We start from the raw sequence: 17,551 nt of genomic DNA on the forward strand, positions 1-17,551 counted from the left end.
TGAGCCATCTTCCTGTCCTCCATTCTGTTGTAAAAACAAAATAAAAACTGAACAATTGTTACTGAAGCATTTGGTTCAGTGTGTGTGTGTGTGTGTGTATGTGTGTGTGTTTTGTCTGTGTGTGTGTGTGTGTCTGTGTATCTGTATGGGTATGGGTATGTCTATCTGTGACTGTTTGAGTTTGCTTGTCTTTGTGTCTGAGTATATGTTGATCTGTGTATGTCTGTGTGTTTGTATGTGTGTATTTGTGTGTTTGTATGTGTATATATGTTTGTAAAAATAATTAATGAAAAAAAGAGGCCATGACTTTGGAAATGAGCAAGGAAGGTATATGGGAATGTTTTGAAGAAAAGTAAAACAGCAAATAGAAATGATGTAATCATATTATAATCTTAAATAAAATAAATATTTAAAACCGTCGAGTAATGTCATGAAAGTTTAAAGTACGTGACATACGAAGACTTCTGATCAGTTTTTCTTTATTTTTCTTTCTTTTCTTTTCTTTGTTTTTTTGTTGTTTTTTTGCTTGTTTGTTTGTTTTGACACAGGTTGTCTCTGCATAGCCCTGGCTGTCCTTGAACTCACTCTGTAGACCAGGATGGCTTCGAACTCAGAAATCTGCCTGCCTCTGCCTCCCAAGTGCTGAGATTAAAGGCATGTGCCACCACTGCCCAGCCAATTTTTCTAATAAACAAATATTTCTGTCATCTAAATCATGTTTATTACATGTCTTGTTATGGAAAAAAATCTATGAAAGTATAAATAAGGCCAAATAATTTGCAAATTAACATATTAAAATGATGTTTTTAAAACTTAAAGGATATAACTATAATTCTGTGATTTATGGTTAACTCAGAATTAAAAATTTATCCAGAGAATATAACTTTACATATGTTTTCTTCTCATTCATAAGTACATGCATTCCATAATATGAATGTAAAATAACTTAATGCCTGGGAAATATGGATTAATTCAGGAAATTATAGCCGTCTAAAGTTATTAGGACAACATTGAAGAAATCCCATCTATGCTACGTTGTATACGTTTATGATCTCAAAAGACCCCTGTTCTTTTTGATAAATCCATTTTAAATTTTAAAACTGAAAACTTGAAGAGATAATAGAACCTCAGCTTCCCCATATAGGTGGGCTTACATGAAATAATAACTTCTTCCGAAATTTTCAGTGCCTTTCTGTAAACAGACTATACCATTAAAGAACATTTATGCCACACTATCAGTGAAGATACATAAAGATTTAGTTTTTTCTAATAGTTTCTTAAGTCAAATGTGCATTATTATATTATTTAGAACTAATATTCAAGTGAGTAATGATAAATATAGAAAAATAAATATCTTATTTGGATATTTTGATCAACATTATTTCGCTAATATTTTAAAACACAATGTATTTCTGTTATAGAATACGTTGCACATATATCATTGCACATTGATAAAATTAATCATATTAACATGCATACAAGTAGCAATTATGTGTATTAAGGAATGGTGCTTGACATTGGAAGACTCTCAGAATGTGAGTAATTACTGTTTTCAGTTTGCATGGAAAGTCAAAGACCAATAGAGAAAAATATAGAGATATAGAGCAAAAATTTGAATCCTAGTACGATGCCACAGATTATGTGATCTTCATTCAGTTGTTAAATTCTTCTAATTCCTAATCTGCAGGATGGACTGTTAAGTTCTATTTCCCATACTTACAAAATAAGATTATTTTGATGATTAAATGAGCCAGTTATGTAGAAACAGTTTGTCAAATAGAGCAGTTTCCTCTTTGAGTTTAATGTGAGAAGAGCTGCGGACATAAGTAACTCCCTCCCTGGTCAGGTGGCAACGCATTCTTTAGGACATTTATTCTGAATGATAGAGCAGGTGCTACTGCCACTGGAACCAAACAACTTCACTCATTAATTATAATTAAAAGAAGACATGGCTACAATAATAATTGAAATTATTTAGAAAGGATATGTTTGACTAAAATAAGAGTTTGTAGGTAGATACAGCTCTGATTATGAGAGGACACGTGAAAATTCCACATGGCTACAAAACTTTTAGTAAGAGTATGAGACCAATCATGTTAAATTCACACGGTTTACGCGATACCTACCAACTCCAGACATTTCCGGAACACTGGCTGTGTACAGGTCTTTTGTGAATTTAGGCTCATTGTCATTGATATCATGGATTTTAATAATAAACTCGGATTCTGGCTCCACTTGTCGCCCGGTCTTTCTGTCTATAGCCTTGGCACGAAGAATGTATAGAGATTTTTCTTCTCTGTCTAGTTTCTTTGCAGCATGGATATCTCCTGTATTTTCATCTATAACGAACAGATTGCCTGCTCCATCTCCTGTCAAAATGTATTTTAAATTTCCATCTCCTTTATCTTGGTCAGTGTGAAGCTTCAAAGAAGTAGAAAAGAATAATTCTGTAAATACATGTGTGGTTATTCCATCAAAAACATTTTGATATGTACTAATTTCTTGTCCCCATTATAACACCAATAAAGATCTGAACAAATACCTCAGATCAAGAGGAAACTGAACATGTTCGATTTCGGTAGTCTTAAAATATTAAACAAGTATAGTTAGTCACCATGAGATGATGGACTGAGAATAATTGATACTTGAGTTGTTTCTAAACACAATGTTTAAAATATACTTTTGATTAGAATATTATCAAAATTTAAACCTCTATTGTCCGGCAATGGAGAAAGATAAATTCATCTTCAACCCCCATGTGAAATATCAAACTTAATTTCATCTGAATAATTAAAGATACAATAAGGCATTATAATTCATCACAATAATTACTGTAGAATAAATTCTTTAGTTTTTAACTAGTGTTCTCCACTGCCTATAAGACTGTGAAAACCTTGCATCTATTAATGGATACTGACTAGACAGAGGAAGAGTTTTCAAAGTTAAATCATTTTCAATATGACTTTACGATACTACTTTTTCTATTTCCATGTTCTAATTGTGAGACATAATCCTTATAAACATGTTAAATTTCAAGTGATATAAAAAAGTGTCATATATTAAAAAAACGTAATAAATTCTAATTAATATCTATCCTATAAAGATAGCTTCACAAAAAATCATATAAGTGGGTTATAATTTGCTTGTAAAGCAATGCCTAAATGATCCTAAAATGAATCTCACATACCACAATAATGATGATGAATTATAAACAATTATCATACAGAGAAAATCAACTCATAAGAATTTTAACAATTGTAATGTATTATTAGCCATTGTGAATTGAATGAAATCTTTATTTCGGCAAAAATAACAGTATACCCTGAATTTGTCAGTATGTTTTTAGACAGATATAATTTTATCTTTGTATATTGTACAATATCATGAACTTATATATATGGAATGAACTTATAATATGGAATGAAGAAACCAAAATATTTTATAAATAGCACTCTCACAGTTTAATCTTCATTCAGTGAGAAGCATAGAGAAGAATGTATGTGAGAGCTTAAGATATTGATCCAAGTACCCAGTCTTCAGATAGGCAATGTGATCTTCTGTGATATACTATATAGAATAAGACTAATGCTAATGAGAATAAAACTATACAAGTCAGTTATTTCAAAATTGTATGTTTTCCTTCATGTAAGTACCTGTTCAAAGTTTCAAAGTTTTAAAATGCCGAATATTTTCATGGTCACTTGCATGTATAATCTAGGAAATATTCAAAGAGATGTTTTAAAAAACAATTGAATTTAACTAGCCTCAAGTTGTGCAACTATGATACACAAAATAAATAATTTGAAACAAAAAACCCCACACATTTCAAATCAAATGCTAGTCTGAACTGGTCTCTTCCTCTCACAGTTTCCAGAAAAGACCTCATTACCCTTTCTACCCTACCTGACACCATCTCTCAATCTCACTGTGCTTTCCATTTGAATTCTTTCTTAACAAACTAAGCATAAAAATGTGTTTTATCATTGTCCTCTGTTCCTTTAAACACCATCAAAAATAATTGCCACATACGAGAGTTGCTTGCTTCTCTGAAACACTTATAAAAGGTAAATTATTAGTTGGGCTATAATTAGACTTTTTTCTTTACCATATTTTACCTGGCAGAGAGCTGCAATCTCATGATGACACTGTTTTCACTCTTGTCCTACCACATACATTTTTGGATACTAAAGAAAATTATTTTTCTACAACATGAATTCACTCATTGGGAAATTTCCAGAAAAGTACACTTTTTAAAGTACATAATAAGGCTCAATAAAATAGAGTTAGTTACTTGCATGTATATGTGTTCAGATGGATGGGTACATAATTTTCCTTTTTAAAATTTGTTTAGTCACATAGCTTCTTTCAACTAAATTTGATAACATTATTTTTAAAAGAAATTGTTATTCTGCCCTCCTAGTTGATGGCTTTATTTTTCACATACAACAGTTACCATCTGTTTTTGTACCATCCTTTTATTGTAAAATGTGTCTTCATTACTTTTAACTTCCTTAAGCATGTAAATCAAGAAGTTCATTTTCCATGAAGACTTTTATTCAATTTTATACATAATGTTTGTATGTTTCTTTCACTCTTTTAAAAAAAATATTTACGTTTTTACACTTCATATTTTTCCCCCTTATCCACCCTCTGACTGTTCCACATCCCTTACCCCCTCCCCACTTCCCTGTCTCCAGATGGATCTCCCAACCCACCACTCTACCTGACCTCTAAACTCCCTGGGCCTCCAGTCTCCTGAGGGTTAGGTGCATCTTCTCTGAATGAACACAGTCCTGGCAGTCCTCCACTGTATGTGTGCTAGGGGGTCTCATGTCAGCTGGTGTATGCTGCCTGTTTGGTGGTCCAGTGTTTGAGGGATCTCATGGGTCCAGATTGAGACTGCTGGTCCTCCTACAGGGTCACCTTTCTCCTCAGCCTTTTCAGCCCTCCCTAGTTCAACAACAGGGCTCAGCTCCTTCTGTCTAATGGTTGGGGGCAAATATTTGCATGTGACTCTTACAGCTTGTTGGATTTTCAGAAGTGTGGTCATGCTAGTTCCCTTTTTGTGAGCTTTTCATAGCCTCAGTGGATCCCACTTTGGGCCTTTTGCTGAACCTTCTTTTCCTCAGGCTCCACTCCATATCCATCACGTTAATTCTTTCAGACAGGAACAATTATGGGTCAGAGCTGTGACTGTGGGATGGTTCCCCCCTCCCTCGTTTGATGTGCTGTCTTCTTTTTAATATTCTCCCTTCTGTTCTGAATTTTCTTCTTCCTATATATGTATCCTCTTCACATTTCATGTTTCCTCCCGCAGGACACTTCCTCTGATTCAGTAGGTTAGAATGGGTAAACAGGCACGGTAATTGTTAGCACAATGCCATTCCCATTATACTCCTATCAATGTCAAGGAACTTTTTACTGTGTCAAACTAATGCTATAGTGTCTTAAGGAAAGACAGATATATATGTATGGTCACCTAAAATATGTTTACAAGTCATGGTACTATAAATTACTCAATTTTTAACAAAATATTTTTCAGGTATTTGCAGAAAATTCATCTATTAGTGATTATAGGTAAAATAAGGTTGTGCAATAAAACTACTTCTAAATTTAAATACCATTTCAGAAATATTCATATTCAAAAAATATTTTAATGGTAATCTTTTCTAATTATTGATAATAAGCATTTTGTTCACATAACCATTACAAATTAAGTTGAAATAATAGCTTAGTCAAGGGAAATACTACAAGAAAGATTAGACAAATAAAGAATAATATAATAATATAATAATTGTGTTAATTTGGTAAAAATTGCATAATTACCTAAACATTTAGTTTTATTGTATTATGAAATCACATTTTGATATCTATGCTTTAGATGTTTAGACTTAAATATAAATCATCCACTAAATATTGTAGTACAGGAATATATATAGTATTTTTAACTATATCTCATAAAAATTTTTTATTTATTCTTTAATCATTTTTTACATTCCAGACTTTATCCCCATCCTGGTTCAGCCTACAACTGTTCCACATCCCATACCTACTTCACCCATCTCAAAAAGGATGTCCCACCCCTACCCCACCAGACACCCCCACCTTCCTGAGGCCCAATTCTCTCGAGGGTTAGGTGCATCTTCTCTGACTGAGTCCAGACAGCCAGTCCTCTGCTGTATATGTGTTGTGGGCCTCATAACAGCTGGTGTATTACATACATTGTTAGTAATCATTTCAGTTTTATTTTTCTTCTATTATTAAGGAACCCGAACCTTAACATTTCAAGAGGAAAAAGGACAAATTCCTTCCTGTATATTGTTCTCTGATCTTCAAATATGTGCCTGTGAACACATGTACCAAGAAGCAAAAAAATAAATAAATGCAAAAAAAAGTTTAAAAAGGAAGAATAAATTGAGCTAATAATTTCTTGTAATGCAGGCAAAAAGAAATGAGGAACCATATATAAAACAAATAAGATGTTTTCTCTAGTTTTGTCATATTTTTCAAAAAAGGAATAAATATGAGAAATCTGAAATTTCTCTACATTGTCAAACAGTTTTGCACTGAGCCTAGAAGAAACAAGACTGTTGGAGCAACGCTGTGGGGAAAGAACAGTTGTATCATTTCAAAGAAATCTATCCAATGACTGTCTTATAGAAATTATTCAGAAGCAGTTACAACACACAGGATAAGTTTAAAACAGAGCAATATGTTTAGCAAAAGCATTAAATACACAAGCATGCAATTAAAATAATTTCTGCTCATTTATTCTTCCCCTGTTAGTCACTGTGTTTAAACCAATTATACAATTATAATACTCAGACATTTTGTATTTCAGAAATAAATTTATTCTGGTATTCTGATATATTTAAATATGCAGAAAATTCATAGTATAATTACTATAGTCATCTAAGTATGATTCTATATTTTGTTTAGGTTTATTTTCATATATCTATTTTAAGGTTTACATTGTATTACATTTTCCACGTTGAAAAAATATCTAGAATCTGGATTCATAACTATACTCTTCCTGGACTAAAATACTACATTATTAATTTAATTATTTAATGATCCATCTTGCAATATTAAAATTGAGCATTAACAATTAGAAAAAATAAGGGCAAATAAAAAGAAAATATTCATAGGGTCAAGAATATAAAACAAATTTTACTTAATATTGTTTACATAACTATACTATAGTATTTTATTTTCTTCTCAGATAAAGAATTCTGCAACAAATATTAAATCTGAGCATATATTTATATCTTTATATACATGTAATTATATGTATGTATGTAATTCTCTATGTTTTTTTTAAAACAAGATTTGTGTGTGTGTGTGTGTGTGTGTGTGTGTATGTGTGTATCCTTAGCATTGTAAACTGAGGCAGTAAACTTTTGTGCTAGGGAACATTCTTGAGTACCTAGCAATGGCTTTACAATAAGAAAACAGTTAAATACTGTGTTGGCAATTATTTTATAAATATACATTTTAAGTTTACTTAGTTCTTTCTTATTTTTCAGCATGTGACCATCTATCCATAAAATTCTAAATTTAAATATCAATAGACAACCTGAAAAAGTTTATACAAACATATATGAGATTTAAATCTTAACAATATGCATTCTATGTGTTCAAACAATTTAAATTTTTCATAATGAAAGCTCTCAAAACCTTCTTCCATTTTTTAAATATAGTCAGTTTTATTCTATTCAGCACTCACACAACTTGTTTGCTGCTCTCATTTAATTGCAGCTTAATATCCATTGGTAAACCTGTCCTATCACACCGCACTTTGCTACTACCAAAGGGAATCTTTCAACTAAACAGTTATATCTGTAGTCATACACAGGATTATCAAATAATCACAGTAGCAACATAGAAACCTAAGAGTCAAGTGGTTGGAATGAGTCATAATATTGACGTGATTTAGTTTCAACAGTGCTATTATTTAGATATGAATGACTTCAGTAGATTCATGCATTAAAACACTAAATTCCTATCTGTTTTGTTAGCAGTGTTACCTTGAGGACATGAAACCTTGCAGGAGGAATGAAGACTCACTACTAGTGGTCTTTGAATATGTGATAATTTGGCTCAACCTCCATTACCTTCTATGCTTCCTGACTGCAAACACAATATGATCATTAAGTGTTTAACACTTCTGCTACCATACCTTGACCGACATGATGGCGTTTCCGACTTTAGTCATAAGCCGAGATTATTTCTTCCTCGCCTAAGTTGCATCATGGAAAACAGGCCAATGCAATCAGCAACAACGACATTACTCAATAAGCTCATGAAGAAAGTTGACATGGCCCCAGGTGATGAGGTTGTGTCCATGTTTGGCACACAGGTGTTGGTGCACCAAGGCCATCTTTGCTGGAGAACTGCTGAATGTCCAGCTGTCACCAGTTTGAACTAATATGTCACCAGTGGGAACTAATATGTCACCAGTGAGAACTAATATGCCAGTGAGCTATTAGTGCATCACTATTGGAAAGGGAGATTTTAAGAATGAGTTCTTTCAATACATTTTAGTCACTATATTCAAAATTAGGCCAAAACTTCTACTATTGACCAAACAATATAAATTTTATTCAACTACTATTCTGACCAATAAATGTATTACTTAAAGTGGAACGTAGAAGTGGATTCTCCTCCTGAAATTCCATGATCCAATGAAATTTTCCATCATCATGAAGTATACATTCCCTGCCAGAAAAACTGTCTTCAGTCTTATAAGATACTAACCCATGGGCAATGTCCTTTTAACAAGAGGCCATTACTTTTTTATTCTAAATCCAGTTACTTCAAGATGATGAAGTCCTGACAAAACCAAAATGTACTCTTCTGAGCTGATCATCAGGATTATTGAATTCTAATTTCAGAAAATAGCACCTTATAAGTTAGCATTTTATGTATGAATAAAAGGTACATTATATATTAAAAAGTATGATCTAAAATACATCAATTCAAACAAAACTTAAGACATGACAGGCTGCCAGGCAGTGGTGGCACATGCCTTTAATCCCAGAACTTGGGAGGCATAGGCAGGCAGATTTCTGAGTTCAAGGCCAGCCTGGTCTGCAGAGTGAGTTTCAGGACAGCCAAGGCTACACAGAGGAAACCCTGTCTTTAAAAAAAAAAAGACATGACAGGCCACTGTATCAAGTGTTATGTCCATATTTGCTCCAGAATATAACAAAGAGAAAGGCATCGTAAGTTCTCATTCCATGAAATAGTAATTAGCTTCTATAATAAAACCAGCTGAGACAGATGAGGAAGGGATTAAAAGAAGAAGAAAATTATAAAGTAATACAACATCTGCTTTTTACAAACCCAAAAGCAAAAGTATACAAAGGAATCTTAGTAAGTCAATACGTACTGAATCCATGGAGCTCAGGACCACAGCATGACTTATACCAGTGATATAAGACTACCCTAACATCTTCAATAAATTAATGTAAATTCCCATGTGAAGGCCTTTAAAAGATACAAGTATAAAAATATATACTTAAAAATTTTTAAAAACTTCCATTATTGGATGATGACAAAAACTCTCAAAAACCCATGCTACTAAATGACAAAACTGGGCTTTTGCAAATGAGAATCCAAGCAATGTCTAGGATCACAAACAAAGACATGATATTACTTCTGTGGAATATATCATTAGAATTCCTATCCAAACCAGTAATGCACATCAATGAGAGCTGTAGTTATGCTGATTGAAAAGGAAGACATGTATCTGTGTCAATAGTATGGAAGTTTACTAAGAATATATTCCAAATTTTCCATAATATTAAAATCACAAGTTAATTGCTTCGTGTAGCAAGTGATGACTCTACAATGTAAAGTTAATATAAAAATAAAACACAGAATTTTTAATCTTAGCCATTCTGACTGGTGTAAGATGAAATCTTAGGGTTGTTTTGATTTGCATTTCCCTAATGACGAATGATGTTGAGCATTTTTTAAGATGCTTCTCCGCCATCCAAAGTTCTTCAGGTGAGAATTCTTTGTTTAACTCTGTACCCCATTTTTTAATAGGGTTGTTTGGTTTTCTGGAGTCTAATTTCTTGAGTTCTTTATATATATTGGATATTAGCCCTCTATCTGATGTAGGATTGGTGAAGATCTTTTCCCAATTTGTTGGTTGCCGATTTGTCCTCTTGATGGTGTCCTTTGCCTTACAGAAACTTTGTAATTTTATGAGGTCCCATTTGTCAATTCTTGTTCTTAGAGCATACACTATTGGTGTTCTGTTCAGAAACTTTCTCCCTGTACCGATGTCCTCAAGGGTCTTCCCCAGTTTCTTTTCTATTAGCTTCAGAGTGTCTGGCTTTATGTGGAGGTCCTTGATCCATTTGGATCAGGAGACAGCAGGTGTTGGAGAGGGTGTGGAGAAAGAGGAACACTCCTCCACTGCTGGTGGGGTTGCAAATTGGTACAACCACTCTGGAAATCAGTCTGGCAGTTCCTCCGAAAACTGGGCACCTTACTTCCAGAAGATCCTGCTATACCACTCCTGGGCATATACCCAGAAGACTCCCCACCATGTAATAAGGATACATGTTCTACTATGTTCATAGCAGCCCTATTTGTAATTGCCAGATGCTGGAAAGAACCCAGGCATCCCTCAACAGAAGAGTGGATGCAAAAAATGTGGTATATCTACACAATGGAGTACTATTCAGCCATTAGACACAATGAATTCATGAAATTCTTAGGCAAATGGATGGAGCTAGAGAATATCATACTAAGTGAGGTAACCCAGACTCAAAAGGTGAATCATGGTATGCACTCACTAATAAGTGGATATTAACCTAGAAAACTGGAATACCCAAAACATAATCCACACATCAAATGAGGTACAAGAAGAAAGGAAGAGTGGCCCCTGGTTCTGGAAAGACTCAGTGAAGAAGTTTAGGGCAAAACCAGAACGGGGAAGTAGGAAGGGGTGGGTGGGAGGACAGGGGAAGAGAAGGGGGCTTGCGGGACTTTTGGGGAGTGGGGGGGCTAGAAAAGGGGAAATCATTTGAAATGTAAATTAATTATATCGAATAATAATAAAAAAAATAAAACACAGAAGGGAGCTGTAGGAACAAAAATGGAGAAGAGACCGAGGGAAAGGCCTCAGTGACAGACTCAACTAGGGATCCATCTCAAGGGACACTGCAAGACCTAACACTTTAATGACGCTGTGATGTGCTTACAGACAGGAGCCTAGTATCCCTGTCCTTTGAGAGAGAACCAACAAACAGCTGAAAGAGTCAGATGGGGATATTTTCACCCAACCCCTGGACTGAAGTCAGGGACCCCTGTGGCTGAAGTGGGGAAAGACTGGAAGCGGTTAAGGAGGATGGCAACCCCATAGGAAGACCAGCAGTCTCAACTCACCCTGACCCCTGAGATCTCTCAGACACTGAGCAATCAACCAGACAGCATTCACCTCCTAATATGAGCCTCCACCCCACCCCCAACACATATACAGTATAGGACCACCTGGTCTGGCTTCGGTGGAGGAAGCCTTTCTTAACCCTCCAGAGACTTGAGGCCCCAGGGAGTTGGGAGGCCTGGTGGCAGAGGGGATCCTTTTGGAGACAGGCATAGAAGGAATGAGAAGGGGAACAGTGGGAAGGTGGACTGGGAGGAGGATATAGAAGTGATAAAAATATAGAAGTGATAAAAAAAGAGAACAAGAAAAGAAAGAAAAGAACATAAATAAATAAATAAATAAATAAAACCAAGATTGTTCGCCTTATCAATAAAAAATTAATGGATTCATTCACATTGTTCTATTTTTGCTAAAATCGGCTCTCCAAGTACTCACTTCCTGAGTTAGGGATTATTGTCATGTGTCTTCACACTCAGTTTTTACATAATGATAGGTAACTAATCAATTCATTGCCTTATTTGGGCTAGAAATTTCCATACCTTCCAAAATCTCCATTCCCACAGATCACACTTATAATAATATTATTATGATCTATAATGATATTATGTGTATAATGTCATTATTGTTATTTATTTCATATCAACATTCCAAATGAAATCCTTAGTTAAACTTTAATGAAACCTGTACAAACATTTATGAAAAAAATCTTCAAAACTTATTTAATATAAGATAAAAAAAATCAAACAAATGAGGAAGACGGTTATAGTCATAAACAGAAGAACTGAGACTGTAAACATATCAGTCTTTGCCTTTAGTGTATGATAAGGGCAGAAGTGAGTTCTGCTTCATTTTGTGCTAACATACATTTTGAGGTTCATACAAAATGGTCATAAATATAAGCATAATGGTAAGGAGTAGATACCATAGCCTAGGTTGACAATTTAGAAAGTATATGCGAGTCAAGAGAACAGAATAAAGAATGTAGGAACTAATCCAAACAAGACTCTAAAATCATCTTTCATAGAAGAGGAAGCCTATTGCGTACTGAATGGCACAGGACAAGTGGAAAGAGTAAGCAAAGAATGAATCTATAGAACTTATACACACACACACACACACACACACACACACCAATATGCATGTTAGCACTAAATACAAAATTGCTGTGAAGAAAAGTGAGTACAGAAGGAAGAGATGGATCGTTTCTATAACAACTTAAACTCTTCGGGTAAAGCTTCATAAACTGAAGACAAGAATACGAGGAGTTAAAGGACAAGGCCATCATTCCAAATATTATAAAAATGTAAAACAAAAGTAGTTTTGTCTAAAATAGAAAGTGGTGCACCTTATAAGAAAATCATTCCCAAGTCTATGCGCACTTTAGATAAAGAGTTATAATTACTACACTCAGTTGCAGCTAGAAATTTTAATTCTGAATGCCACTAAACAATAACAATCAATATCAATGACAGTACTACTAAACAGAAAAAAACCTCAAACAAAATATATTTTGTTAAAATGTAGAGAAGAGTTCATTTGAATCCCTATGTATGATTCCTCACTTTAAAAATATGGATACAAAGACAGCCATATGTAATTTACTTGGATATTAATAAACCTTCTAATGCCAGTGCAAAAAATTTAATGTAATAAACTTACAGAAGATATGACACCTTCTAATTCATCTTATATTTTATTATGTAATTTTAGTGGCAAGATTAGAATACCGTTATCCAGAATTTATAAAAATTAAAGACATCTACTTTGTCAAAACATTATTAATATTTAAATAAATGCCACATACCGGGAAAATATTTGCAAAATATTTATCTAGTATAAGTATCAAAACAAACTTAATGAAAGTAATTATTTCAATTATAAACTGATTAAAATTTTTAATCAAAGAAGATTTTCAGACATGTATGTATATACAATATATATATATATTATAAGAGCTAAAAAATTTAACTACATTCCCACAATAACACATGAGACTGAAATGTAGCAAAAGGATAATTCAAATCCTACAAGCACATTTCTAGTCATTTTATGTCTTTTGCAGATGAATTTTTGTAAAAAAAAGAAAGTAAATTAAACAATTTATAACTAAGAAAACTAAGTCTGAAGAACATGTGGCAAAACTTACATGGAAACTTGGCTTTCTCTTCAGTTTTTTGTCTGCAAATCTTAATCTGCTCTAAAATTGAAGTTTATTAATTAGAGAAGAAATAAATATAGATTACAAAATCAGGTATGTAGAGAAAATGAAAAGTAAACCAAAATGTTCAAATGTTTAGAAAGCTTTGGAATGATTCATATGAAAAGTTTTGAATTAATTAATTAATTAATTCAACCAGCACATAAATAGGAGAAAATAATTAGATATTTCAGGGTAAATATTAGGAGAATCCAAAAGTAATCAAGAAATGTTTAACTGTTTGAATTTTTAGCAAAATGTAGATGTAATGTTCTCTGGATGATACTACACACAATTCTTTAAATGGATTAAGTTAAAAATTAAATTAAACAAGCAAATATAATTAAGAAATATAGTAATTCAAAGTATTACTTGTTTCACACATTTAATAAATATTTTGGATAAAATAGTAACAACTGAGGTCCCTAACACATATATTGCAGAGGACTGCTTGGGCTGGCCTCAGTCAGAGAGGCACATAATCCTCAAGAGACTTGAGGCCCCAGGCAGTAGGGAGGACTGGCAGGTTGGGCTGGGATGGATTGACAATGGGGACATTTTTTTTGAAACAGGGGAGGAGGAATTGGATGAGGAAATGCCAGAGACCAGACCTGTAGGAGGGGGGTAATGACTGGACTGTGAAAAAGATTAAAGATAATTAAAAACAGAGAGAGACAGAGAGAGAGAGAGAGAGGCAGAGAGACAGAGACAGAGAGAGAGAGAAAGAGAGAGACAGAGAGAGACAGAGAGAGACAGAGAAAGACGGACAGAGATAGATAGACAGAGAGACAGAGAGAGACAGAGAAAGACAGAAAGAGATAGATAGACAGAGAGACAGAGACAGATAGAAAGAAAGAATGAAAGAGTTTATCACAGATTCATAACAAATCAAGAGTTATATGAACAGAAAAGCAAATACCTTAAAAACTGTAATAAAGCAGAGATCCTAGAAATAATTCAATATGTTATAGCTATTTATTTTAACACATATAAAAAATAATCCACATAGAAAACTAGAGGATTAAAAAGCTTCTTCAATAAATGTTGCCATACAAGATTTCTGCAAGCTGAAGAATGAAGCTACATCCCTATATATTGTGCTATATAGCGATCAATTAAAATGGATCAAAGACATTAATTTAAAACCTGAAAATAGGAGATAGCTAGAAGGAAAAACGTTATACTACATAGAATATACAGGCATGAGCAAATATTTATTGTGAATTATTCTAATAATCTAATAGCACACCAAATAATGAGATTATATGAAACACAGTAAAGAATTAATTATGTAGAATATATAGAACCTGAAAAAAATTATAAATCTTCCGATAATAAAACCTTAGTAAACTCAATAGGCAAGAACACATGCAGAAATCCAACAGATTAGGAAAATGTTAACATTATCAACTGAGACTCAACAAAGTGGCAATGGCTCTCTTCAAAAGCAAATACAAAACATGCTGGTGAGAATCCTCAAGAAAAGAATCCTATAAACAACAGCTGAGAACACATACTAATGAAGGAATATTACATATTATCATAATAATATGGGAATTAGCATAGAGGAACTCAAGACCAAAGAGAGACTTTTCAGACAGGCAGTCACATGATACAAAGATAGTTAACTGCACATCTATATTTATTACAAAATATGGAGCCACAATACAGAACCATTCATCAACAAAGAATGGTTATCAACAATGGATAGTTGACAGTTGTCAACAATGAATGGGTATTTATATAAATAAAAACACATTTATTTATACAAAATAAAATCATAATAACCAGTATGAAGAATGAAATTCATTCGATTTAAGAAAATGGACCAATTGGAGACCATCATTTAAATGTAATCAGTTTGATTTAGAAAAACAAATATTGAATTTATTTTCTCTTATTTATAATGGAATTTGAACATATACATATTTGAATGAAAAACATGAGTACTGGTCTAAGAATTTTTCAGAAAGAATGTAAAAGGAGGGGTCAGCAACTGGAAAATGTAGTGACTAAAGCAAGACAAATTATAACATATTTTATCATAAATGAAACTAGATTTAGTTATTAACTACATATATGCATGTGTATATAACCTATGTTCATTGTGTAACTATATGCATTTATATGACGTGAAATACTAGTTGAATCATTCAGTAGGAGAGAAGGATGGGACAAGTAGGCAGTTGGAAGGAAATAATCTTCACCACTATGAGGGTGGGTGACGCGGCATCCATGAAAAAGTACCATGGCCATCTGTGAATCAAGGCGTCATCATGCAGATTGCTAAATAAAGACACACAGTGGAATTCATCATAGGAGTTGTAAAGAACAATTTTAATTCTCAGAAAGGTTATCAAAAGATAAAAAAAATACAGCAACTTACTGCTTCCAAATATACAGTGATAAAAGAGTATTATTATTTTTGGAATGGATGCATAGAGAGGTAAACTCTTGGGAATGTGTGAATGTGTCTTTTTCTTAATTGTACCAAACAGATGCCCATATTAAATCAAATAATTAAATACACACATTTATTATATGGTAATTACAATGCAGAACTTTTATGATTATACACAAAACCTAACAAATTATATCTCTAAGGATGCTGTTTATCTTGCTGTTTTAATAAAAGTAATAGTCACAGGTTTCTTAATTATATATGACTCTTCTAAATTATTGTGTGATTATACATATATCACACATTATGCACACACACACATATATACATATATATATAAAAATTTAAACATAGGTCACTTAGGAAATGACAGCTTGCTTAGGATGGATGGCATAAAGCAGAAGAAGGTGGAAGTATTCTTATTTCTGAAACCAGAACAACAGAATATTTGACATTCATGTGCATGGGTGTATATGCAATATGAAAAAGACACTGGCCAAAAGATGAATTCATTCGTCTTTCTAATCTTTTTATTCTGTATTCCTCTTCATGCCAAAGCTCCAGCAGCTGTATTATTGGTTCAGATATAGCTTTCTAGTTAAATAATAAAACTGACTGAGAGTACACATTGTCACCCTAGATAAATAAGAGAAAGTTTGATACACTCTACCAAGATGTAAAAATCCTGACTGCATTCTGTCTGTACTTTTTGTGTGTTGGGGAAATATCCAATGGAGACACCATAAGGTATACAGGCTTCATTATTTCAGTGACCCTAACAAGGTTCCGAGCCATTTTCTTTTCTATTGCTTTTGAAGAAAAAATTTATGATTTTTATGTCTTGTTTTCTCTATTTATTGGATATTTTCTTTATTTACATTTTAAATGTTATCTCCCTGTCCCCAATAAAATCTCCTATCCCACCCTCCCTCCCCCTGCTTCTATGATGGTGTTCCCCTGCCCACTGGGACATCTAGCTTTCTCAGGACCAAGGACCTCTTCTCCCATTGATGCCCGACAAGGCCATCCTCTGCTACATATGTTGCTACAGCCATGGGTCCTTCCATGTGTACTCCTTGGTTGATGGTTTAGTCCCTTGGATCTCTGGAAGGTCTGGTTAGTTGACAATTTTTTTTCTACCTATGGAGTTGCAAACCCCTTAATCTCCTCCAGTTCTTTCTCTAACTCCTCCATTGGGGACCCCGTGCTCAGTCCAATGGTTGGCTGTTAGCATCTGCCTCTGTATTTGTTAGCCTCTGGCTGAGCCTCTCTCTATAACAAGCTTCTGTCAGCAAGTGCTTCTTGGCCTCCGCAATAGTGTCTGGGTTTGGTGACTGTATATGGGATGTATCCCCAGGTGGGGCAGTCTCTGGATGGCCTTTCCTTCAGTCTCTGCTCTGCACTGTGTGAGTATTTGTTCCCCCTTCTACAAAGGACCAAAACACCCACACTTTGGTCTTCCCTCTTCTTGAGTTTCATATGGACTGTGTATTGTATCTTGTGTGTTCTGATCTTTTGGGTAATATCCATTTATTTGTGAGTGCGTACCACG

At 33.7% G+C, this 17,551-nt stretch overlaps 1 protein-coding gene across 1 annotated transcript in view; it reads right to left on the bottom strand.

Moving 5' to 3' along the window:
- Cdh9 (cadherin 9) overlaps positions 1 to 17,551 on the bottom strand; it is an 83,249-nt gene that overhangs the window by 29,474 nt on the left and 36,224 nt on the right. The window contains exon 2 of the mRNA XM_052159684.1: positions 2,127 to 2,421. Within this exon, the coding sequence (XP_052015644.1) occupies positions 2,127 to 2,421 (295 nt within the window). The remainder of the gene's footprint in view (positions 1 to 2,126; positions 2,422 to 17,551) is intronic.

This window comes from Apodemus sylvaticus, chromosome 16 (assembly GCF_947179515.1).
Source record: "Apodemus sylvaticus chromosome 16, mApoSyl1.1, whole genome shotgun sequence".
Lineage (NCBI taxonomy): Eukaryota > Metazoa > Chordata > Mammalia > Rodentia > Muridae > Apodemus > Apodemus sylvaticus.